The 25,653-nt window shown below is 45.7% G+C and overlaps 1 protein-coding gene across 2 annotated transcripts in view; it reads left to right on the forward strand.

The window, feature by feature from the left end:
- The first annotated feature begins 1,171 nt into the window (after positions 1 to 1,171).
- c34h2orf42 (chromosome 34 C2orf42 homolog) overlaps positions 1,172 to 25,653 on the forward strand; it is a 29,943-nt gene continuing 5,461 nt past the window's right edge. The window contains exons 1-7 of one of the 2 annotated variants that reach the window (XM_080217005.1): positions 1,172 to 1,279; positions 8,662 to 8,709; positions 12,654 to 13,519; positions 15,910 to 16,026; positions 17,738 to 17,839; positions 22,063 to 22,170; positions 24,713 to 24,813. In XM_080217005.1, the coding sequence (XP_080073131.1) occupies positions 12,682 to 13,519; positions 15,910 to 16,026; positions 17,738 to 17,839; positions 22,063 to 22,170; positions 24,713 to 24,813 (1,266 nt within the window). In that variant the 5' untranslated portion in view covers positions 1,172 to 1,279; positions 8,662 to 8,709; positions 12,654 to 12,681. The remainder of the gene's footprint in view (positions 1,280 to 8,661; positions 8,710 to 12,653; positions 13,520 to 15,909; positions 16,027 to 17,737; positions 17,840 to 22,062; positions 22,171 to 24,712; positions 24,814 to 25,653) is intronic. The other variant, XM_080217006.1, reaches the window with a different exon arrangement.

Raw genomic sequence — 25,653 nt, forward strand, 5'->3', positions numbered from 1 at the left:
ATTTATTATTGTCACATGCATTGGGATGCAGTAGAAAGTATTGTTTCTTGTGTGCTATACAGACAAGACATACTGTTCATAGAATACATGAAGGAAAAGGATTTATTATTCATATATATTGATGTGCAAATGAAAAGTATTGTTTCTTGCGCTGTACACACAAAGTTCATACTATATATAGGGGAGAAGGAAAGAAGGTGCATAATGTTTAAAAGGAGTTCCTTAAAAATTTATTTATTAGTGTCATAAGTAGGCTTTCATTATCCAGAATTAAGATGACCGTAAAACCATTGCAGTAACACTGCAATGAAGTTCCTGTGAAAATCCCCTAGTCACCATATTCTGGTGCCTGTTCAGATTCACTGATGAAGAATTTAGCATCTTTTGGACTGTGGGAGGAAACCCACATGGGGAGAACATGCAAACTCCACAGACAGCGACCCGAGCTGGGAATCGGACCCGGGTCTCTGGCGCTCTGAGGCAGCGGTGCTAACCGCTGTGTGCCATTGCAGTGTTATGTAGTCGTAGCTAGGGTGTAGAGAAAGATCAACTTGATATAAGGTAGGTCCATTCGAAAGTCTGCATCACCATTGATGTAGAGGGGACTGTCCTCCACTATCCTTCCACCATGCTTGGTAACAGTCAAAAGCATTGTTCCTTGTAGGTTATAAAGCCAAAACATACTGTTCATAGAGTACAGAGGGGAGAAAGAGAGTGCAGAGTATAGTGCTACAGTCACAGATAGGGTATCAAGAAAGATCAGCTTAATATATGGTAGTTTTTACCAATAAAAGCCTGGTTTTAAACAGTGTTGTTCTCAACAACAACAAGACATTGCCACCTCAGCTCCTCTCCCCAGCTGCAGGAGAGGATAGAGCATGCTGGGAAATGTAGTCAACCCGGTGGTAGGAACTACGTCTCCCAGAAAGCCACCGGCGGGGGACACATGTGGGGGGGCGGAGCATTCTGGGAAATGTAGTCGATCCGGCGGGAAGAACGACATCTCCCGGAACGCCATAGGCGCTGCCTTCCTCAGCTGGGAGGGCGGGCGGTGGGGCATTCTGGGAAGTGTAGTTGACCCGGCCGTAAGGAGAACTACATCCCCCAGAATGCCGCGGACGGCGGCAGCCAATTGGCGCGGCCGTTACAGCGCAGCGCCGAGAGGGTTTTGTAAGGCGAAATGGCGGTGCGTCTTGAGGGAGCCCCGGCTTCGAGCGGGGAGGGTGTCTCAGGCCCGGAGCACTGAGGGCAGGACTGGGCTTATGGGGAGGGGTGGAAGGTGAGTCTATCTCTTTCTCTCTTTAATTTAATTATTTAAATTCTCGGCGAGAATCGATATGAAAGGCGGCGAACGAGCGGCTGCGGAGTGGGCTGTGACGGTCGGGCGTTTTTCTTTGGCAGTTTGTCCTCCCAGGTTGGGCTGCTGGGCGGGGCCTAACGCTTTGACTGACAGCCGACCTGACCAATCAGACTGCAGTATGGCTCGGGGCTGAACCAATTGGGGCTGACGCTATGGGCGGGATGATGAGTGTCGGGCGGGTGGCCTGTCAATCAAAGTGCTGGTTCGGATGGGAGGACTTGCTATCAGTGGTTCCAGCTGTGATGAGGCTTAGATCTTCATCCTACGTTTTTTTTAACTTAATGTGCACAGAGTGGTCTAAATTCGATAAGTTATAAAACCATTGGAGAATCTTAGCATCCTTTACGGTGCAGAAGAAGTCCAAAAATGTGTAGGTTAGGTGGATTGACCGTGCTAAATTTGCACCTTAGTGTCCCAGGATGTGTCGATTGGAGGGATTAATGGGGTTGTGGGGATATAGCCTGGGGAGGGATTGTTTTCAGTGCAGAGTCGATGGGCTGAATGGACTCCTGCACTGTAAGCATTCAATGATTCTTTCTATGATTTGATTCATGGAGGCTATACCACATATTAATCCCACTAGTCCCCCTAACATTAAGGGGCAATTTAGCATGGCCAATCAACCTTCACATCTTTGGACACTAAGGGGCAATTTAACATGGCCATTCCACCTAACTTGTACATCTTTGGACACTAAGGGGCAATTTTGCATGGTCAATCGACCTAATCCGCACAAATTTGGACACCAAGGGTTTAAATTTATCTATTAGTGCCACAAGTGGGCTTACATTAACACTGCAATTAAGTTACTGTGAAAACTCTTTAGTCACCACACTCTGGCACCTATTTGGGTACACCAAGGGTGAATTTAGCGTAGCCAGTGCACCTAACCAGCATGTCTTTCAAACTGTGGGAGGAAACCCATGCGGACACGGGGGTAAGAATGTGCAGACTCCACACAGTCACTTGAGGCTGGAATTGAACCCCGGTTCCTGGCACTATTCAGGGAGAAGCAGAGGTTGTGTGGTAGAGCTGCTAACCATTGCGCCACCTTGTCACCTAAAACTCAAGAACAGCATTTCACATCCAGTCATTTCTAGGAGTAGAATGTTGCAGAATTTGATGTAGCTTGGTATTTTACTGGGATGGGTCATTTCAATAACCTTCCCCTCCCTCCACCGAAACCTAGCAGCCCTTTTTTCTTAAGATAAAGGCAAAATATTGCAGATGCTGGTGTCTGAAACAGAAAATGCTGGAGAAAGACTAGAGTCAATGTTTCAAGTCAGCATGGCCCTCACAGACTCAAAATGTCAGCTCTTATTCTCTGTCCACAGATACTGTCAAACCTGTTGAGATTTTCCAGCAGTTTCTGTTTTGTTTGAGCCCTTTCCTCTTTTGCTTTTAGCTTTGGGTCATTTACCCCATTCACACTGCATGAGCTTGCTGTCACAAATTGACTCCCACAAGAGGTAGTACAGTGGTTACCATGCTGCCTCACAGTGTCAGGAACCCAGGTTCAATTCACAATTGGGCCACTGTTGGTATGGAGTTTGAAGATTTTTGCGTGGATTTCTTCCCACAGTCTGAAAGACATGCTGGTTAGGTGCTAAATTCTCTCTGTGTACCTGAACAGGTGGTGACTAAGGGATTTTCACAATCGGGTGGCATGGTAGCACAGTGGTTAGCACTGCTGCGTCGCAGCTCCAGGGACCTGGGTTCAATTCCCGGCTCGGGTCACTGTCTGTGTGGAGTTTGCACATTCTTCCCATGTCTGTGTGGGTTTCCTCCAGGTGCTCTGGTTTCCTCCCACACTCCAAAGATGTGCGGGTTAGGTTGTTTGGCCATGCTAAAAAAAATTGCCCCTTAGTGTCCTGGGATGTGTAGGTTAGAGAGATTAGTGGGTAAAATATGTAAGGATATGGGAGTAGGGCCTGGGTGGAATTGTGTTCGGTACAGACTCGATGGGCCGAAGGGCCTCTTTCTGCACTGTAGGGTTCTATGACGATTCCATGAAGATCCTACCTCACAATTGTGTCTTCACTTCAAAAATTCATCAGAATGTGATAGGCTTTGGGGGCGCCTGTGACATCTAAGTCATTATATAGATGCACGGGGGCACAGTGGTTAGCAGTGCTGCCTCACAGTGCCAGGGATCTGTGTTCAATTCATGGCTTGGATCACTGTTGATTGGCCATGCTAAATTGACTCAGTGTCAGAGGGATGAGCAATGTAAATACATAGGGTTACGGGAATGGGGCCTGGATTGGATTGTTGTCAGTGCAGGCTTGTTGGACCAAATGGCTGCCTCCTGCACTGTAGAGATTCTATGATTCAATATCACCTAAAATTCACATTAGGTCTCCCTGAAAGTCCTGATGCATTGACCTCCATGGGATTTTCTGGGAAGATTGTTCCCTCAGACCCTCCGTGAATGTCCCTGACTTTGAACTGCAACCTTTATTGGCAGCACAGTGGTTAGCAATGCTGCCTCAAACCACCAGGGGCATGGATTCAATTCCCAACTTGGGTCACTGTCTGTGTTGAGTCTGCACGTTCTCCCCGTGTTGGTGTGGGTTTCCTCTGGGTGCTCTGTTTCCCTCTCACAGTCCGAAAGACACGCTGGTTAGGTGCTAAATTCTCCTTGGTGTACCCAAACAGGTGCTGGAGTGAGGCGACTAGGGGATTTTCACAGTAACTTCATTGCAGTGTTAATGTAAATCTACTTGTGACACTAATAAATAAACTTTAAACATTTTTTAAGTATAATCATCTGATGTAAAGCTTTTTTTGGGATTACTAAGATCATGAAGGAAGTTCTCAAAATGGAGAAATCCAATATTTTGCAAACCTGGGCAAGGTAAGGACAAAGTTCAGCCACATACTTTATTTCATCCTTAATACTGTATTCAGTTCTGCCTGAAACCAAACTTTAACCATTAGAAAATTTTCATAATCAGCAATTCTCCCTTAGTCAGATTCACTGGAGCTTTGGGATATGCCATTTTATAACAGTTCTGAGTGTGAGTAATGCAGTGTGATGGAGAGATGTGCACATCATCATAAAACTCTTCAGTGGCATTACAGGGAGTCAAGTAGTTTGATTTGATTTCTTATTATCACATGTATTGAGATACGGTAAAAAGTATTGTTTCTTGCATGCTATACAGTCAAAGCATATCATACATAGAGAACGAAAGGAGAGAGTGCAGAATGTAGTGTTACAGTAATAGATAGGGTGTAGAGAAAGAGCAACTTAATGTGAGGTAGATCCATTCAAAAGTCTGGCAGCAGGAAAGAAGCTATTCTTCAGTCAGTTGGTATATGATCTCAGATTTTTGTATCTTTTTTCCAATGGAAGAAGGTGGAAGAGATGCGAGGTGGTGGGTTCCTTGATTATGCTGGCTGCTTTTCTGAAGCAGCAGGAAGTGTAAACAGAGTCAATGTGTGGGAGGCCAGTTTGAGTGATGGACTCCCACATCACTCAAGGCTACTCAAGTTTCTTGCGGTCTTGGGCAGAGCAGAAGCCATACCAAGCTGTGATACAACCAGAAAGAATGCTTTCTGTGGTGCATCTGTAGAAGTTGGTAAGAGTTGTAGCGGACATGCCAAATTTCCTTAGTCTTCTGAGAAAGTAGGAGCATTGGTGGGGCTTTCTTAACTATAATTTTTGCATGGAGGGACCAGGACAGGTTGTTGGTGATCTGCCTTGAAGTTCTTGACTATATCAACGTTGCCCCCATTGATGTAGACGGGGCATATTCCGCACTCCTAAAGTCGATGACTATCTCCTTTGTTTTGTTGACACTGAAGTTTCTAAGTGAAGTGAAGAAGGTGGTCAGAGTATCATTGTTCTAAGAAGAAAGAACTTGCATTTTTGTACTGGGGCTATTTTGGGAATTTAGGATGCTGGAAAGAGATTCACAGCCAGTAAATGACAATCTACTTCATAGGGACATAATCAGACAAAAACTGACACTGATCCAGAGGAGACTGTTTTGTGATTGTTACAGCGCAGGTCAGAGACTCCAAAGTATTTTGTGAAATCCGCCCAGATCATAATTTTTGCAATTTAAATTGGCTAGGGCAAGCATGAGATGTTTCACTTCATGTACAGTTAAAATGACCCACTGGGGAGCTTTTATCAGATAAAATTTATTTAAAAATGCAGTTAACATATAGAAAGAAAATTAGCAATAACTTTTACCAATTACAAACAAGAAAAACAGCCATGACATTGTATAAACCTTAACAGCTAAATACTGTTGCAATACAACAAAACCTCCCTATAAACATGCATGGCCAAGGTCAAGAGAATTAGCATGGCCAATGCACCTAACTAGCACATCTTTCAGACTGTGGGAGGAAACTGGAGCATCCAGAGAAACCCATGCAGACATAGGGAGAAAGTGCAGACTCCACACAGACAGCGACCCAAGCAGAGAATTGAACCTGGGTCCCTGGCTCAGTGAGGCAGTAGTGTCAACTGCTGTGCCACTTTGCTGCTCTTTTATTGGAATTAGCACAAGAAATCAGAACACTCACATGATTTTTCAGCTTAGTCCTTTGGTTGGATTCTGCAGCTTTCTTGACACACAGACAAGCTTGAAGTCAAAAACTGCCTCACAAAACACCAGGGGAAGAGAGAGAGAGATAGAACATTGCATCCAGCCTGAAGTAAAACACCTTCTCACTAAAACAGCAGCCCAAAGCTGAACGAAAGAGCTCTTGTCGCCTGATCTGTCAATCGTTCTTGCACTTAACAATGCAAAAGGTCATAAACTTCCAGAAAATGCATTAAACCCAGATTAAAAAGATCAACGTTATCAAAATACATTTCTCAAAAGAGATCAAGATTTAAAAAATACATGTCTTAAAGGTGCAGTTGCATCACAAGTTAGATAACCGTAGAGTCCCTACAGTGCAAAAGGAGTCCATTCAGCCCATTGAGTCTGCACAACCACAGTCCCACCCAGACCCTATTCCTGTAACCCCACACATTTACCCTGCTGATCCACTGACTCTAAAGGGCAATTTAGCATGGCCAGTCAACCTAACCAGCACACCTTTGGACTGTGTGAGGAAACTGGAGCACCCAGAGGAAACCCACACAAACACAAGTGCAAACTCCACACAGTGCACCAAGGCCAGAATTGAACCTGAGTCCCTGGCACTCTGAGGCAGCAGCGCTAACTACTGTGCCAGCCTGTCACCCCGGATGATAATGAAATGCTATTAGATAAATATTCATGCACCATTAACTAAAACTGGCTCATGAATCATTACAAACCTAATGTGGCATGCCCTCTGGTTGCCTCCAGAACATGTTGTCTCAGAAAACCATCCAGAACACCATTCAGAAATTCCCCACCTTTCTATCTGACTATATGCCTCGATCTTGTTCCGGCCAATGATAACCCCTCTAGGATATTGTTTTGAGGAATTCACTGATGATAATGCCATTAAATGTCAAGTGTCATTGCCTGGCATTTGTGTGTCACAAATGTTACTTGCTGCTTATTAGCCCAAGCCTGTATATTGTCCGAATCTTGCTGCATTTGTACATGGACTGCTTCAGTATGTGAGGAGTCATTGTGCAATCATCAGCGAATATCCCCACTTCTGACCTTATGGTAGAAGGAAGATCTTTGATGAAGCAACTGAAAATGGTTGGGTCGAGGACACTGACCCTGAGGAACTTCTCCATCAGTGTCTTCGAGCTGAGATGATTATTCTTCACAACCTCAGCTATACTCTTCCAACGTCTGTATTTACACAACTATTTCACAGTTGCTACCACAAGGTCTGTAACTCCCTCGACAATCATAAATCATTTTCTGTTTCATAATTCTACTGGGCGGCACAGTGGTTAGCACTGCTGCCTCACAGTGCCAGGGACCTGGTCCGATTCTGGCCTCGGGTGACTGTCTCTCTGTGTGGAGTTTGCATATTCTCCTTGTGTTGGCGTGAGTTTCCTCTGGGTGCTCCAGTTTCCTCCCACAATCCAAAATATGCGGGTAAGGTGGATTGACCATGTCAAATTACCCCTTTGTGTCAAGGGACTAGCATGGTAAATCCATGGTGTCACGGGGGTAGGACTGTTGTCACTGCAGGCCTGATGAGCTGAATGGTCTCCTTTTGCACTGTAGGGATTCTCTCATTCTCTCTTTGTGATGCCAATAAAGTCATATGCTCTGAGAGATCTTGGAGGGCTATGGGGCTGCAGTGACGAATGTGATTGCAATGATAGGGAGAGACAAAGTCATGGATGGAATTGTACAATTGAACACTCTGGTGAGATGTTTTATACAATGAGTGTAGGTGAACTGACAAGGGATTACTGCTCGAAAATAAAAATAGATTTTATAGATTTGATTTCATTATTGTCACATGTATTGGGATGCAGTGAAAAGTATTGTTTGACTTATTATTGTCACATGTCTTGGGATACAGTGAAAAATATTGTTTCTTGCGCGCTGTACAGACAAAACATATTGTTCATAGAGAAGGAAATGAGAGAGTGCAGAATGTAGTGTAACAGTCATAGCTAGAGTGTAGAGAAAGATCAACTTAATGCATGGTAAGTCCATTCAAAAGTCTGACAGCAGCAGAGAAGAAGCTGCTCTTGAGTGGACTGGTACATGACCTCAGACTTTTGTATCTTTTTCCCGAAGGAAGAAAGTGAAAGAGAGAATGTCCGGAGTGCGTGGGATCCTTAATTATGCTGGCTACATTGCTGAGGCAGTGGGAAGTGTAGACAGAGTCAATGGATGGGAGGCTGGTTTGCGTGATGGACTGGGCTACATTCACGAGGTTATTGAAAGAAGCAATGCTTCTCTAGAGGCATTATTGAGGCAGGTGCTAGAACATATTTCTTAAAGGGATTTTGATCAGTATTTAAAGAGGAGAAATGTAAAATAATACAGGGGAAAGTTAAATTTATTTATTAGTGTCGCAAGTAGGCTTACATTGACACTGCAATTAAGTTATGTGAAAACCCCCAAGTCACCACGCTCTGGCAGTTGTTTGGGGTACACTGAGGGAGAATTTAACACCTCACACGCATGTCTTTTGGACTGCGGGAGGGAATCGGAGCACCCTGAGGAAACTGACGCAGACGCGGGAGAACGTGCCGACTCCACACAGTGACCCAAGCTTGAAATCGAACCCAGGCCCCTGGCATTGAGAGGTAGCAGTGCTAACCACTGTGCCACATGAAATAACCTGAGAGTAACAACTGGTATAATGTGCTGCAGATTTCTATGATTTTATAATCTTTTGTGTGATTTGTAATTTTTTTGCAGAAATCTGATCAAAAGTATGGGAAGAACAAGCATGAAAAAAACAAGAAGGTGGGTAGGACAAAGAAATGTACGGCACAGGAATGGGCCCTTCGGCCTTTTGAGTCCGCACTGATCGTGATGCCCGAACTAAACTAAATAAAACCTTTTGCCCTTACTCAGACCATATACTCCCTTCCTATTCATGGACGCTCCAGATACCTCTTAAATGTTGCTAATATGCCTGCTTCCATCACCTCCTCTGGCAGCACGTTCCAGGCATCCACCACTCTCTGTGTGAAAAACTTCTCCCACACATCTCCCTTAAATTTTCCCCCTCTCACCTTGAACCTATGCCCCCTTGTCATTGACAGTTCCACCCTGAGGAGAAAGCCTCTGCCGATCTACCCTTTCTGTGCCTCTCATCATTTTGTAGGCCTCTATCAGATCTCCCCTCAGCCTCCATCTTTCCAGTGCAAACAATCCAAATTTATCCAACCTCTCCTTATGGGCAATGCCCTCAAGGTCAGACAACATCCTAGTGAACGTTCTTTGCAATCTCTTCAAAGTTTCCGTGTCCTTCTGGTAATGTGGTGGCCAGAACTGCACGCAGTACTCCAAATGCGGCCTAACCAAGATTTTGTGTCGCTGCAACAGGATTTGCCATCTCTTGGACTCAACACTCAAGTTTGGCATAAATGTGTAGCATAAATTAAAACAATTACAATAGAGGCAACAATTGTGATGATTTAGTATTTTGGGCAGTTTTGAAATGAATATTTGAAGCCATACATATTTGGTTATTCCTGCATTGTAGTCACTATTTATATAGTACTTTCTTTGGATAACGGCAGTAGTCCAGAAATGCATTATCTTATACAAACTGAGTACTTGTTGTGTGCCTGCTAGATTTTAGAATAATTGGAGGAGAGCTTACTCAATTGTTAATTTTCTCCAGAGCATTGGACTTTTTTTATTCATTCGTGGGACGTGGCATCGCTGGCTGGCCAGCATTTATTGCCCATCCCTGATTGCCCTTGAGAAGGTGGTGGTGGTGAGCTGCCTTCTTGAATTGTTGCAGTCCACGTGCTGTGGGTTGAACCAGAATTGTCAGACACTTTAAGACTTGAACAGCAGGTTAGGTGTAAAGATTCGCAATCTAATCAGTAATCTGTAAACTGTCTATGCTTTATATGCTCTGTCTGAGGCCAGAACTCTCCATTCACCTGACGAAGGGACTAACCCCGAAAGCTAGTGAGTGTACTATCAAATAAATCGGTTGGACTTAAACCTGGTGTTGTCAGACTTTTTACTGTGTTTACCCCAGTCCAACGCCGGCATATCCACATCATTTGAACCAGAATGCCATTAGGGAGGGAATTCCAGGATTTTGACCCAGCGACTGTGAAGGAATGGTCAATATATTTCCAAGTCAAGATGGTGAGTGGCTTGGAGAAGAATTTGCAGGTGGTGATGTTCCCATGTGTCTGCTGCCTTTGTCCTTCTAGATAGAAGTGGTCACGGGTTTGGAAGATGCTGCCTTGGCATCTTTAATGAGTTGCTGCAGTGCATCTTGTAGATGGTACACACTGCTGCGACTGAGTGTCGCAGTGGAGGGAGTGGATGTGGTGCCAGTCAAGTGAGCTGCTTTGCTCATGATGGTGTCAAGCTTCTTGAGTGTTGTTGGAGCTGCACCCATCCAGGCAAATGGGAAGTATTCCATCACACTCCTGACTTGTGCCTTGTAGATGGTGGACAGGCTTCGGGGAGTCAGAAGGTGAGTTACTTACCACAGTATTCCTCGCCTCTGACCTGCTCTGGTAGCCACTGTGTTTATGTGGTGAATCCAATTGAGTTTCTGGTCAATGGTACCACCAAGGATGTTGACAGTCGGGGGGGATTCAGTGATGGTAACACTACTGAATGTCAGAGGGTGGTGATAAGAGTGTATCTTATTGGTGATGGTCATTGCAATTGTATTTACAATTTTTTGTTACCTTCTTGAATGTTGGTGAAAAGTGAGACAGAAGCTTTTTGTCTTGCACTCAACAGGGCTAATGCAAGAATGACAAATTTCAAACTGTCACAATTTATACTTGATCTGATGAGTGCAAGAGGCAAAGGTATGGCAACATGCTTCTCTTTACAACATTTGCATTCAAGATTTGTATCAGCAAGCTGGTATCTTTCTGGTGACGTTGTGTGGGTTGAAGCCCTGTTGTGAGACTTGAAGACTGGCACTCCAGTCTGTTTCTGAGTCAGTACTGTGCAGTTCAATTGCCACACGTTTGGGATGAGATCGTAATGAGCCTTGTACATGTGCTCAAGGATTCCATCAGCCTGTGGTGTTTTAGCCAACATTCCTCCCTCAACGATGAAAATTAAGAATTAGCTGGTCATTTATCTCAAGGAGGCTTTTGGAATGTTGGTGGCATGCCATGAATGATTTGTTTTCCACTAGCACCACTGTCATTGCCCTCAAAAAATAATTCTTTGATCATTTGGTGGTACAGAACTTGAATATTGCTGCAAGGAGAGACGTGTTGCTGAAACTTTTCACCTAGCACTCAGCAGGACAAATGTAAGAGTGCCACGTTTCAGACTGTCACAACAACTTACACTTGGCCTGCTAAGTCCAAGAGGAAGAGTTTCAGCAACATTCTTTCCAACTTTCAAACAATCACAACCACTACAGAAAAGCATTGGCTGGTAAATTGACTGGATTATAAATAAATGTCATTTGAAATGTGGCATACTTGCATTTGTCCTGTTAAATGCAAGTTGAAAAGCTTCAGCTGCATGTCTCGTTCAGCAAAATGTTACTTATTTGGCATAATAAGTTGTTAAATAAATGCAAGACACATAGATTTGAATGACCAAAAACAAGGCCAAGTAGGTAGGTTTTAAGGAGTATAATTAAGGTGGAATGATTGAGGAAGGCAATTGTAGCATTTATGGCTCAGGCTGCTGAAGGTAAGGCGCCCCATTGAAAATTGGGGATGTGCAGGAGGCTAAAATAGGGGCGAGTGCAGGGATCTCAGAATTCTGTGGTTGATGCAAATAACCCTGAGGGGGAATGTTGTATCGTATTTCCCATGGCTTTGCCTGTTGATATCCTGTCAATGGTGACACTAGGAGGGGGCACAGTGCTGCCTCACAGCACCAGGAACCTGGATTCAATTCCCGGCTTAAATGACTGTGCAGAGTCTGCACGTTCTCCCCGTGCCTGCATGGGTTTCCACCAGGTGGTCTGGTTTCCTCCATGTTTGAACCTCTTAGTTGCTGTAGAGTTAAGGGAACACAAGTCCAGCTTCTTTTCAAAATATCTTTATTTCTTTGCTCCAATTCCACATACAATTCAACCCAGTGCCACCTGTGGCCTCTTTAGAAATCAGTGACTTATATTGAATAATTGACTTCAAATGGGTCTGCTAACCCATTCCTAACACTCCCATACTCCAAATACGTGCAGCTAGATTGGCCATGCTAAATTGCCCCTTAGTCTCCAAAGATGTGTGGGTTAGGTGGATTGACCATGCTAAATTGCCCCTTCATGTGCAAAGATGTGCAGCTTAGATGGATTGACCATGCTAAATTGCCTCTTGGTGTCAGGAGGACCTGCAAGGTAAATACATGAAGGGGATGGGACTGGGTGGGGTTGTTGTCAGTACAGACTCGAATGGCCTCCTTCTGCACTGTAGGGATTCTATGAGTCTGAAAGGGAATAATATTTGTTGAGACAAATGTCAAGCCTTTTTATGAAGGAAGACATGTATTTGTGCTATATACTGGTGGGTTAACCAGGTGGGACTGGAAGTGCTGTGAGTGACCTTTTTTCCGACCATTGTGCTAATAGCCATTCCCAAAATGGACCTTTCCAGATCTGGTCCCTACATCTTCATTGCAGTGACAGTCAATGTCAGAGGCAAGTTGTGTCTTTTGTGGTGTGCCTTAGTTATCTCTTAAGATCTTGCCATCCCATTTTGACAAACTTAACTCCCTTTCCTCTCTGGTAGGTTTTTAACAAGACCAGCCCCATGAGAGATGGAGCAGCACCCAGAGAGGACGAAAACCTTGGCTTTCCTAGCCGACCTCGGCAAACCTACTCTCCGTGGCATCAAGAAATGCCCCAAGTGCGGCACCATCAATGGCACTCGCGGGCTGAGCTGCAAGAACAAAAGTTGTGGTGCTGTCTTCAGGGATGGCGTGCGGAAGCAGCCACCCAGCATTGACGCAGTTCGAATAGTCACCGGCTCGGCGTCGCAGGTCTACTCAGTGAGGCTTCGGGACCGTGGGCCTGACTACCGCGGCTTTGTGGAGCTTGGCACGACGGAGGCAATCCAGACAGTCGACGGCACCATCATCACCCACATAACTGGCCGCTGCTTAGTGCCGACCTGCTTCAAGGTGTCCTCACAAGAGGTGTCCGAGAACCAGTGCCAGCACATCAAGCTCGCCATGGAATGCCACATGGAAGCCACGCCGCACACTCTGAAGAGCTCGGTGCTGAACTCACTCCACGTGAGCGCCGAGACCAAGCAGGCCATCTGGACGCTGGCCACGGAGTCGAGTGGACCCCTGGTGCAGCGCATCACCAAGAGCATCATGGTGGTGAAGTGCAAAGCCAGCCCCAAGCACAGCTTGGGCTTTCTGCACGTTTCCTTTCATGAGAAGGCGAGGATGAAAGGCGTGACAGAACGCAAATTCTACTGCTCCTGCCAGGCTTTCAAAGCCAGCAAGCCTGGCTCCAACAAAGGGGAGTCCCCAAAACGCTGCATTCACTTCTACGCCTGTGTCTGCGCTTTTGCCAGCGATGAGAAGCTGGGGCAGGAGTTTTCCTACTTTGTCAACTTTGATTCCGCCGGTAGGTACAGAGGTCCAGGTAAGTAAGCTGCATCATTCAGTGAACTATCAGACAATGTTCAACTGGAAGCTGTACTGTTTTCCTGTCTGGAACCTGGAGTCAGCACCCCTGAGAATCATATAACTCCTACAGTGCAGAAAGAGGCCATTCAGCCCATTGAGACTGCACTGACAACAAGCCCACCCAGGACCTATCCCCATAATCCCACACATTTACCCTAGCTAGTCTCCCTGACACTAAAGAGGCAATTTAGCATGGTCAATCCACCTAACCTACACACCTTTGGACACTAGGGGGAATTTAGCATGGCCAATCCACCTAACCCGCACATCTTTCTTTGGAGTGTGCACCCGGAGGAAACCCACACAGACACGGTGAGAACGTGCAGACTCCACCAGACAGTGATCCAAGCCGTGAATCGAACCCGGGACTCTGATGCTGTGAGGTAGCGGTGCTAACCACTGTGCCACCATGCCCCCCAATGATTTTGAGCATTCCTTCGTACAAACTGTTAATCTGGGTTCTGCCCACCCCCAACTCCCTCTTGCTCTCCCGGTTGGTCAATGACACCTCCCCCAGTACTATTACGAGAGCACAGTAAGAATTCTCACGACACCAGGTTAAAGTCGAACAGGTTTATTTGGCAGCACGAGATGAAGGAGCAGCACTTTGAAAGCTTGTGCTGCCAAATTAATCTTGGATTTTAACCTGGTGTTGTGAGACTTCTTACTGTGCCCACCCCAGTCCAACGCTGGCATCTCCACATCATGACTGTTACGGGGAGAGCAGGGCACAACCGATCCCTCAACCAGCACCTAACATCAGAGTACCCGATCATTAACACGTTAGTGGGAGCTTGCTCTGCCTGACTTTCCTGCCCACCTTCCCATATTTGGGAATTCCCATATCTGCCCTGGGTGGCACAGTGGTTCGCACTGCTGCCTCACTGCGCCAGGGACTTGGGTTCAGTTCCGGTCTGGGAGGAGTTTGCACATTCCCCGTCCGAAAGATGTGCAGGTTGGTTGGATTGGCCATGCTAAATCGCACCTTAGTGTCCAAAGATATATAGGTTAGGGGAATTAGTGGAGTAGATGCAGTGGGTTGCGGGGTAACTCTGGGTAAGATTTGGTGCAGACTCAGTGGACCGAATAGCCTCCTCCTGCACTGTCGGGATTCTATGATTACAATGACTACACTCTGAACTCTATGATACTTCGGGAGATGAGAATGATTCCAGACAAATGCAAACCTTTGTTTTACACATAATTCTGTTAACTGAATTGAGTCATAGAACCCCTACAGTACTGAAGGAAGCCATTCAGCCCATGGAGTCTGTATCGACCACAATCCTAACCAGGTCCTATCCCCACACATTTACTCTGCTAATCACCCTGACACCAAGGGGGAATTTAGCACGACTGATCAACCTAATGCGAACATCTTTCGGACTGTGGGAAGAAACCGGAGCACCCGGAGGAAACCCACGCAGACACGGGGAGAATGTGCAAACTTCACGCGGACAGTGACCCAAGGCCGGAATTGAACCTGGGTCCTTAGCACTGTGAGGCAGCAGTGTGAACTGCCCTGCCACCATGCTGCCCTAAGATGCCCTGAGTCGCTCGAGATGTGCTAGGCAATGTCAATAATATTACTGGGGAGCCACTAATAAGTTCACCAATTTGGTTCAATCGAAAATACAATACAAGTGAAGGTATGTACCATTGTTATGGCTTCATGATTCCCTGAAACAGTGCATGTTTTATATCTGTAGAAATGATTCTACAGATGACTGCATGAAAATAAATATCCTAAGGCGTCCTTCATCAATCCATGGTGCTGCAGCGAACCATAACCTTGTGCTTTGTCATGTATAGATCTGTTGTAAGCAAACACTGATCAAACAACAGTCAGAGAATCAAAGAATCATAGAATCCCTTCAGTGCAGAAGGCAGCCATTTGGCCCATCATGTCTACCGACCACAATCCCACCCAGGCCCTATCCCCATAAAGGGAAGAAAATCTGCCATCCTTACCCGGTCTAGCCTACATGTGAATCCAGAGCCACAGCAATGGGATTGATTCTCAGCTGCCCTCGGGTAACTCGGGATGAGCAATAAATGCTGGCCAGCCAGTCACGCCTGTGTTCCACGAATGAATTCAAAAAGTAATGGTCCAAAGGTGTGCAGGTTAGGTTGACTGGCCATAGTAAATTGCTTCTTAGTGTTAGAGGGATTAGGGGATAAATATGTGGGGCTTGGGGGGGGGGTGGATGAGACTTGGTGGATTGTTGTCAGTGCAGACTTGATGGGCCAAATGGCCTCCTTATACACTGTACATTCCATGATTCTATGAATATTTACTTTGCCGCTCTTGACTTGTTTGTGTCGGATTTAATTTCTTTAAACCAGGTCTTCAGGCAAATGCTGAGACACAGTTGCTGGCGATTTATCCCCAAGATCCCACCTCCCAGGCTGCGGTGAGCGCAGTTTCAAAAGCAAAGAAGAAGAAAAAGGACGATGTCACCGGTAAACACTTGAGTGCTGCTAGAATTTTGCCTTTTGTTTTACGCGGGAACTTTACAGAGGCTGGGCTGAGAGCTGCCTGCGCTGACAGGGAAACATACCCGTTTTCAGATTGTACTACGCGCAACAGGGGAGAAGCCTTCTCTGCTTTCCCCAAGAATGTACCTCAGAGCCCACCCCAGTAGAGCCTGCATTCTGCTGCTGTTACATGTTACACATGTGGCTTCTTTTCCAGCCATCTTGAGAGTGAGATTCCAGTTGTCCCACCATTGCTGCCTTTAGGTAACACACCTCAAACTCTGAAATTCCATCTCTAAAGTTACCTGCCTCTCTCTTTCCTTGAAGGCAGTCCTTGAAAGCTATCCCTGACCAATTTTGCTCACCTGTCCTAATATCTCCTTATGTGGCTGGGTGTCAAGATTTGTTTGATAACACCTCAGTTAAACATCTATAATTCTATATTGCAGAGAGAGGTCATTTGACCCATTGAGTCTCCCACCCTGGCCCTATCCCCGTAACCCCATGAATTTATCCTAGCTAGTCCCCCTAACACTAAGTAGCAATTTAGCATGGCCGATCCATCTAACCCGCACACCTTCGGACTGTGGGAGGAAACCGGAGCACCCAAAGGAAACCCATGTAGACACAGGAAGAACATGCAGACTCCCCACAGACAGTGACCCAAACTAGGAATTGAACCTGGGTCCTTGGCGCTGAGAGGCAGCAGTGCTAAGTCCTGTGCCATCATGCTGTCCTAGCGGTCCTTTGGAAGTATATCTCCATGCGTTGATTGTCACTGGGGTCAATCCTGGAGCTCCGTATCTAACGTCTCACAGGCGGCTCAATTTCTCAATGGCAATTAGGGACGGGCAGTAAATGTTGGTCTTGTTAGCCGCCTTCCTATGCCACGATAAAAAGCAACAATTTGTATCACATTAAATAAGGACCAGTTTCACACTTGTAAACTCATCAATTCAGTCCGTCACCCTGATTAACAACTGAGAAGCTCACAAAGGCGGAGTCTCTTTTCACACGGGTGGAATGTATTTTGTCCTCCTTCAAGGAGGTGTGTTCTTTTGGATGTGCAGAGAGCCAAGACTCACATCGGCAAGTGAGAACGGTTATGTCCACAATTCCTCCTTGGCACAGTGGCACAGTGGTTAGCACTGCTGCCTCACAGCACCAGGGACTGAGGTCCGATTCCCAGCTCGGATCACTGTCCGTGTGGAGTCCGCATGTTCTCCCCGTGTCGTGTGGGTTTCCTCCCAAAGTCCAAAAGACATGCTGATTAGGTGCTAAATTCTCCCTCAGTGTATCCAAACAGGTGCCTGAGTGTGGCGACACAGGGATTTTCACAGTAACTTCATTGCAATGTTAATGTAAGCCAATAAATAAAAAAAAAAGTTTATTTATAAACTTTAATGTAAAAACTTGAACTTGATGTACTTTAAAACTTGTGTTAATTTTCCACTGTCTTAATATTTGTGTACTTTTTGTATGATTTGCCTTCCTGAAGCTTCATCTCACTGCACCTCTATTTGCCTGTAGACAGTACCCTGGCTGCGTGAGTGTGCTTCGTGCCCCTGAGGAAGGGAAAGCACCTTCACAACAAAGCCAGTTAGAGAAATGAATGAATGTTGTCTGTTAGTACAGCATCTCACGTGGACTGATGCCTATGTAGTGACTGTTATTTCTCTCTCTCTCTCTCTTTCAGTGAGTCAACCCATCGATGAATCCCAAGTGACCCTGTCATTTCAGGACTGGCTTGCTAGTGTCACAGAGCGCATCAACCAGACCATGCATTACCAATTTGATGGTGAATTTTGCAAAGCTTTTAGCTTTGATATGATTTTGCAAAGCTTTCAGCTTTGCTAAAGGGGCTGTTACTCAGTAATTTTACATTGATTGGTCCCTTACTGGGGAGGCAGTGGCCTAGTGGAATATTGCCAGAAACTCAGCTAATGTTCTGGGGACCCGGGTTCAAATCCCGCCACGGTAAACAGTGGAATTTGAATTCAATAAAAAATATCTGGAACTAAGAATCTACGGTGGAGCGTAGAAGGCTGAGGGGTGATCTTATAGAGGTCTATAAAATAATGAGGCGCATAGGTAGATCAGTGATAATAGTTAATATCTTTTCCCAAAGGTAGGGGAGTCTAAAACTAGAGGGCATAGGTTTACGGTGAGAGAGGAGAGACACAAAAAGGTCCAGAGAGGCAGTTTTTTCACAGAGGGTGGCGAGTGTCTGGAATGAGCTGCCAGAGGTAGTCATAGAGACGGGTACAATTTTGTCTTTTAAAAAGCATTTGCACAGTCACGTGGGTAAGATGGGTACAGAGGGATATGGGCCAAATGCGGGCAATTTGGAGTTTAAAAAAGGGGCAGCGTGGACAAGTTGGGCCGAAGGGCCTGATTCTATGCTGTAAACCTTTATGACCTCTACTAATGACCATGAAACCATGTTGATTGTTGGAAAAATCTGCTCACTAATATCCTTTAGGGAAGGAAATCTGCTGTCTTTACCTGGCCTACATGTGGTCCAGAGCCACAACAATGTGGTTGACTCTGCAAGGGCAATTAGGCTTGGGCTATAAATGCTGTCCAGCCAGCAATGCCCATGTCCCATGAATGAATAAAAAAAAATTGGTGTTGATACTGCCAGTAAAATAATTTATAATTTTTACATTTTTTTTAATGGCTTGAGTGGGTTTGCAACAGGCTAATTCGATGTCTTTTGAGGGGAAACAGGCTGTGAATGTTACATGCCAACTCCTGTGGAGTACTTGACCGTCACCTATGCTGAAAGACAGCAGAAATGGTCACTGCAGAAAAGCTTGCAAGAACTAGGAGCAGGAGTAGCCTATTCAGCCTCTCGGCCCTGCTCTGCCATTTGATAAGATCATGGCAGATCTGATTATGGACTCATCTCCATTTTCCCGTCTGCCTCCATCACGTCAATCACAAATCTATTTACCTCAGCCTCGAATGAACCATCCTTGACTGCTCCCTGGGGAAGAGAATTCCAAAGACTAACGACCCTCTGAGAGAAAAAACTTCTCCCAATCTCTGTCTTAAATGTGGAGTCCTTGTTTTTAAACCATGTGCCCTAGTTCTACACTGTTCCATAAGGGGGGGGACATGATATGAAACAGATGTTTTTTTTTATCCAGTAGTTTTCACCCTTGTATCCTTGCTGCAATCAGAATCTCAGGCAGGAAGTTCTCAGACTTGTTTCCCGTAATAAATACACTCTTTAAAATGAGCATTTGGAGCCCATTCCAAGTGGCACGGCAGCACAGTGGTTAGCACTGCTGCCTCACAGCTCCAGGGATCGGGGTTCGATTCTCAGCTTGGGTCACTCTCTATGCTGAGTTTGCACAATCTCCCCATGTCTGTGTAAGTTTCTTCCAGGTGCTCCGGTTTCCTCCCACGCTCCGGAGATGTGCGGGTTAAATTGATTGGTCATGCTAAATTGACCCTTAGTGTCCCGGGATGGTTAGGTTAGAGGGATTAACGGGGTAAATATGTGGGGTGATGGGGCTAGGGCCTGGCTGGGATTGTTGTTGGTGTTGACCCGATAGGCCAAATGGCTGTCTTCTGCACAATAGGTATCCTGTGGTTTCTATAAATAAATGAGGTAAAGGTATTTGTGAACAAATATGCAGTTTGGGGAGCTGCGTCTTGAGGAGGTGCATTATCTCAATGGAGGCATCCAATCAGTAAATAGAATCGTAGAGGTTTAGAGGTTGTCCATGCCACCCTACGTTGCAACCACAAAGCTAGTCCCAATTGCCCCACATTTGGCTCATATCCCTCTATACCCATCTTACCCATGTATCTGTCTAAACACTTTTTAAAAGACAAAATTGTACTGCCTCTACTCCTTCCTCTGGCAGCTCGTTCCAGACACTCACCTCTGTGTGAAAAAAATGCCCCTCTGGAACCCTATTGTATCTCTCACCTTGAACCTGTGCCCTCTAGTTTTAGACTCCTGTACCCTTGTGCAAAGATGTTGACTATCTAGCTGATCTATGCCCCTCATTACTTTATAGACCTCTACGTGACCACCAAAGGTGATCCTACAAAGGTAAAATTGCCACATTTCCTGATGACCACAGGCAGTGAGTGACTGGTGATGATTTAACCTGAAGATCACCACACCTCAGCCAGTACAGCAATTGAACCCTCACCGTCAGTGGCATTGCCCCACATCACTAACCAGCCGTCCAGCTAGCTGAGCTAAACTGAACATAGTAATTCTAACATAGTAAAATAGCCAAGGCTCTTCACAGGAGAGAGTTAGTTATACAAAAGCACGTGTATATATAAAGTTTCAAATGCTGTAATAAGTAGCTCCAGATAGGATTACCAACTCTTGTTGGATATATTCCTTGAGGTTTCAACAGATCACCTCCAGCAGCCTTTATTCTTTCCTCCCCAAATCTGGCACTTATTGAGAAATGAGAAGTGTTGAAAGAAAATTATCTTTTTTGTTGTATTTATTTTTGCCTATATTTCTCGCAGCAGCATCTAAGAACATAAGAACATAAGAATTAGGAGCAGGAGTAGGCCAACTAGCCCTTCGAGCCTGCCCCGCCATTCAACAAGATCATGGCTGATCTGAAGTGGCTCAGTTCCACTTTCCTGCTTTCTCCCCATAACCCTTAATCCCCTTGCCTACCAAAAACCTATCTACCCGCATATAAGAACATAAGAAATAGGAGCAGGAGTAGGCCATCTAGCCATGTCGGGGTCCTTAATTCCAGGGCGTTCCAGGATAACCCTGGAGGGTTGGCAGCGTTAGCTCCATCTGGCCCCTCAGTCGTCAGCAGCACTCTTCGAACACGGATGTCAGTCTGGAATATTGGTATTCACTGCCAGCCGTTCTATCTCTAAAGCTGTGCCTGTGATCTCCCCATGGTTTAAAGTTAATGAAGTAATTATACCCTAGCTGGAGAATTTGATTGCAGCAATATGTCACCGTTCTGACTTACTGTAGTGTTTTTCCATCACTCACTGATTTATGTTGGCTCCCGGTAAATGACAGGCTTGGTTTTAGTGTTCTTCCCCGGCCTCCTGCTGCACCACCTCCGACAATTCTGCAAGACATCTGTCCTCCTCCAATTTTGGCCTCTTGTATCATAACGCAGGATGCTATTCGTCCCATCAAGTTCCTGCCAGCTCTCCGTAGAGCAATGCAGTCAGTCCCATTCCCGACGCTCTATCCCCACAACTGTACAAGCTTATCTCCTTCGGTGCTCCTCCAATTTCCTTTTGATCGTCATCACTTCCACCACCTTCATAGGTGGCGAGCTTCAATTCCATCCCCCTTTTATTTTTGCATCTCCCCCACCATTCGAAGCTGTGCCTTCATCAGCCCTCAGTTCTAGAAATCACTTCCCAAATCTTATCTCCCAATCTCTCTCTCTCTCTCTTTTAGGATACATCTTCAAATCTATCTCCTTTGAGATTACTGCAGCACAGTGGTTAGCACTGCTGCTCTTCGCTCCATGGACCTGGGTTCGATTCCCAGCTTGAGTCACTGTCTGTATGGAGTTTGCACGTTCTGCCCGTGGGTTTCCTCCCACACTTCAAAGATGTGCTGGTTATATTGATTGGACGTGCTAAATTAAACTGTAGTGTCCAGGGATGTGATGGGTTAGAGGGACTAGCAGGGTAACTAAGCAAGGATAAGGTCCAGATGGAATTGTTGACGGTGCAGATTCGATGGGCCAAACAACCTCCTTCTGCACTGTAGAGTTTCTGAGTCACCCGTACCAATGTCTCCCTTTTTTGACAAATGTGCAGTTTGGGGAGTTGGAGCTTGAGGAGATGCATTATCTCAACAGAGGATCAATACAGTAAAGGTAAAGTTGCCATTGTCCCAGACGATCACAGGCAGTGACTCCACTCCGTGAAGCATCTTGGACCATTTTGCCACTTCAGAGGCACCATATAAAGGCAGTTTGTTGCTAAAAGCATCTATATAAATGCAGATTGCTGCAGGCACTGGTAAAATGCAAGTTGTCATTCATGCAGGGAAGCCCGAGCCACTGGTGTTCCACGTGCCTCAGACCTTCTTTGATGCCCTGCAGCAGAGGATTTCGATGGGAAGCAGAAAGAAACGTCTACCCAACTCCACCACAGGTAACACATCTTTCTATAGGTATCACTCCTGGGGCTAAAGGGAGAAGGTGGGATCAGGATATTTGATTTGATTTATGATTGTCACGTGTACTGGGATACAGTGAAAAGTATTGTTTGATTTATTATTGTCACGTGTACTGGGAACCAGTGAAAAGTATTGTTTGATTTATTATTGTCATATGTATTGGGATTCAGTGAAAAGTATTGTTTGATTTATTATTGTCACGTGTATTGGGACACAGTGAAAAGTATTGTTTCTTGCACGCTATACAGACAAAGCATACCATACATACAGTGGAAGTTTTTTTACATGGGGGAGAGGGGAGCAGATACGATAGTAACTTTTAAGAAGTGTCTTGACAAATACACCAATAGGATGGGAATAGAGGGATCTGGTCCCTGGAAGGTAGGGGGTTTTAGTTCAGTCAGGCAGCATGGTTGGTGCAGGTTTGAAGGGCCAAAGGGCCTCCTCCTGTACTGTAATTTTCTTTGTTCATAGAAACACATTTACCCCACTATTTCCTAGAACCTATACATCCCAGGTCACTAAGGGGCAATTTAGCATGGCCAATACACCGAACCTGCACATCTTTGGACTGTGGGAGGAAACTGGAGCACCCATAAGAAACCCACACAGACACAGAGAGAATGTGCAAATTTCACGCAGACAGTGACCCGAGGCCAGAATTGGACTGGGTTCCTGGCGCTGTGAGATTGCAGTGCTATCCTCTGTGCCATCGTGCCATCCAAGGAGAGGGTACAGATTATAGTGTTACAGTCATATTTAGAGTATAAAGAAAGATCAGTTTAATATAAGATAGGACATGTGAAAAGTCTGATGGCAGCAGGGAAGAAGCTGTTCTTGAGTCGGTTGGTACGTGACCTCAGACTTTTGACAGAAGAAGGTGGAAGACAGAATGTCCTGGGTCTGTGGGATCCTTGATTATGCTGGCTGCTTTGCCAAGGCAGCAGGAAGTGTCGACAGAGTCGATGAATGGGAGGCTGGTTTGTGTAATGGACTGGACAACGTTCATAATCCTTCATAGTTTCTTGGTCAGCAGCCATACCAAGCTCTGATGCACCCTGAAAGGATACTTTCTATGGTGCAGCTGTAAAAATGGTGAGAATCGTAGCAAGCATGCCAAATTTTGTAGCCTCCTGAGAAAGTAGAGGCATGGGTAGACTTTCTTAACCATAACGTTGGTGTGGAGGGACCAGGACCAGGTTGTTGATGACCAGGTCACCGAGAAACTTGAAGCCCTTGATCATTTCCATGTTGAATTTGATGATCAGCCATGGTCAAAATGAATGGTAGTGCAGGCTCAAAGGGCCAAATGGCCTTCTCCTGCTTCTAGTTTCTATATCTTAGTTACCTGCATTATCGAAAACCCCAAGTCAAGGTGAAAGTGTGTGGCAAGCAAGTGCGTGCCCATGGTCTGCTCAAAAGGATTTGGTATTGCACTGCATTGTACAGCATGCTTTTGCTTCTGGTAAATTAAGTTCCAATTCAGTTCAGCAAAGTGGAATGAAGGTTGCTTTGTCTGCTGCCAACCTTCCCAGGGCAAGTGCATTTGGAATAGGATCATAGGACCAGGAGTAGGCCATTCAGCCCATCAATTCTGCTCCAGCATTTAACATGATCATGGCTGATCCATTCACTTCAATTCCTTAGCAAGCCTATTGCAAAAGGCCGTTAATATATGTTGGTCAGCAGGAAATTCAAGAGGGATTGATGCAAATATGGACCCCCATATCACAAAGTACTCATCCAACAATCTCTTTAGTGTCTTTTATACTATTTGCCTCAGCCGCTCCTTATGGTAATGAGTTCCACTTTCTACCCACTCTCTGGATAAACATGTTTAACTTCAAGTCCTGAATACTGAAGTAGGGAGGCACAATTAGGTTAAAATTGCAGCCTCACAATGCCAGGGACCCGGGTTTGATTCTGGCTTGGGTCACTGTCTACGCGGAGTCTGCACTTTCTCCCCGTGTTTCCACCGGGTGTTCCGGTTTCCCCCCACAGTCCGAAAGACGCGCTGGTTAGGTGCTAAATTCTCCAGTGCACTCGAACAGGCACTGGAGCGTGGCGACTGGGGGATTTTCACAGTAATTTCATTGCAGTGTTAATGTAAGTCTACTCATGCCACTAATAAATAAAACTTTATAAAAAAACTCCTGGGATCAAGGGGAGATTTTGTTTTTGGCTGTGCTGAATTCTGTTGGCTGTCGATGGGCTAAATGGCCTACTCCTGCTCTTATGATCCTATTCCAAATGCACTTGCCCCAAGGAGGGTAGCAGCAGACAAAGGCAACCTTCATTGTGCTTCGCTGAACTGAATCAGAACACAATTTACCAGAAGCAAAAACGTGCCATGCAATGAAAGGTAGTACCAAATCCTTTTGAACTGAACAGGGGCACGCACTTGCTTTTTAAATCTCTCCTGCCTCGGGAGAGAGGCAGAACAAAAGCTGTTACTCTTTTCTGTTGCGCTTTTGAGCGATGCTGACTGATGTTTGATGTGTGTGTTGTGTCTTATAGGTTTTGTTCGAAAGGATGCTGTGCCTCTGGGAACGTTCTCCAAGTACACTTGGCAGATCACAAATGTTCTGCAGGTCAAGCAGATATTTGATACCCCGGAGGTAGGTGCTCCGCAATAAGGCTATGTAAGAGTAGGTTCCATTGAGGTAAGCCCTAGCCTCAAAGTTTATTTATTAGTGTCACAAGTAGGCTTAGGTTGACACTGCAGTGAAGTTGCTGTGAAAATCCCCAGCTGCCACGCTCCGGTTCCTGGTGGCACAGTGGTTAGCACTGCTGCGTCACACCCCCAGGGACACGAGTTCGATTCCCGGCTTGTACCACTGAAAATGTGGAGTTTTCACGTTCTCCCCGATGTGTGCGTGGGTTTCCTCCCGGTGCTCCAGTTTCTTCCCACTGGTTAGGTACATTGACCTGAACAGAAGCCGAAGTGTGGCAACTAGGGGAATTTCACAGTAACTTCGTTGCAGTGTGACTGTAAGCCTTACTTGTGACTAATAAATAAACTTTATTTTATTGTTCAGGTGCACTGAGGGGCAATTTAGCATGGCCGGTGCACCTAACCTGCACGTCTTTTGGACTGTGGGAGTAAACTGGAGCATCCAGAGGAAACCCACACAGACACGGGGAGAACATGCAAACTCCGCATAGACAGTGACCCAAGCTGGGAATCGAACCTGGGTCCCTGGCACTGTGAGGCAGCATTGCGAACCACTGTGCTGCCCTTGAGTCCACAGCAAGAGAAAATGCTTGTCACTGCATTTCAGCGAACTAATGGAAATCGGGGAGATGCCTGGCGTGGTTCAATGGCTGACCACTCAAAGAATCGTACAGCGGGCCTATGCAGAATCTTTATAAGCAAAGCTTTTTCCCCACAGTGCTGCAAATCCTCCTTTGTCAAGTGTGTGTCCAGTTCACTTTTCACAAGTCACCATTGTCTCAGC

Source organism: Carcharhinus amblyrhynchos, chromosome 34 (assembly GCF_965287045.1).
Source record: "Carcharhinus amblyrhynchos chromosome 34, sCarAmb.v2.hapA, whole genome shotgun sequence".
In the NCBI taxonomy this organism is placed as follows: domain Eukaryota; kingdom Metazoa; phylum Chordata; class Chondrichthyes; order Carcharhiniformes; family Carcharhinidae; genus Carcharhinus; species Carcharhinus amblyrhynchos.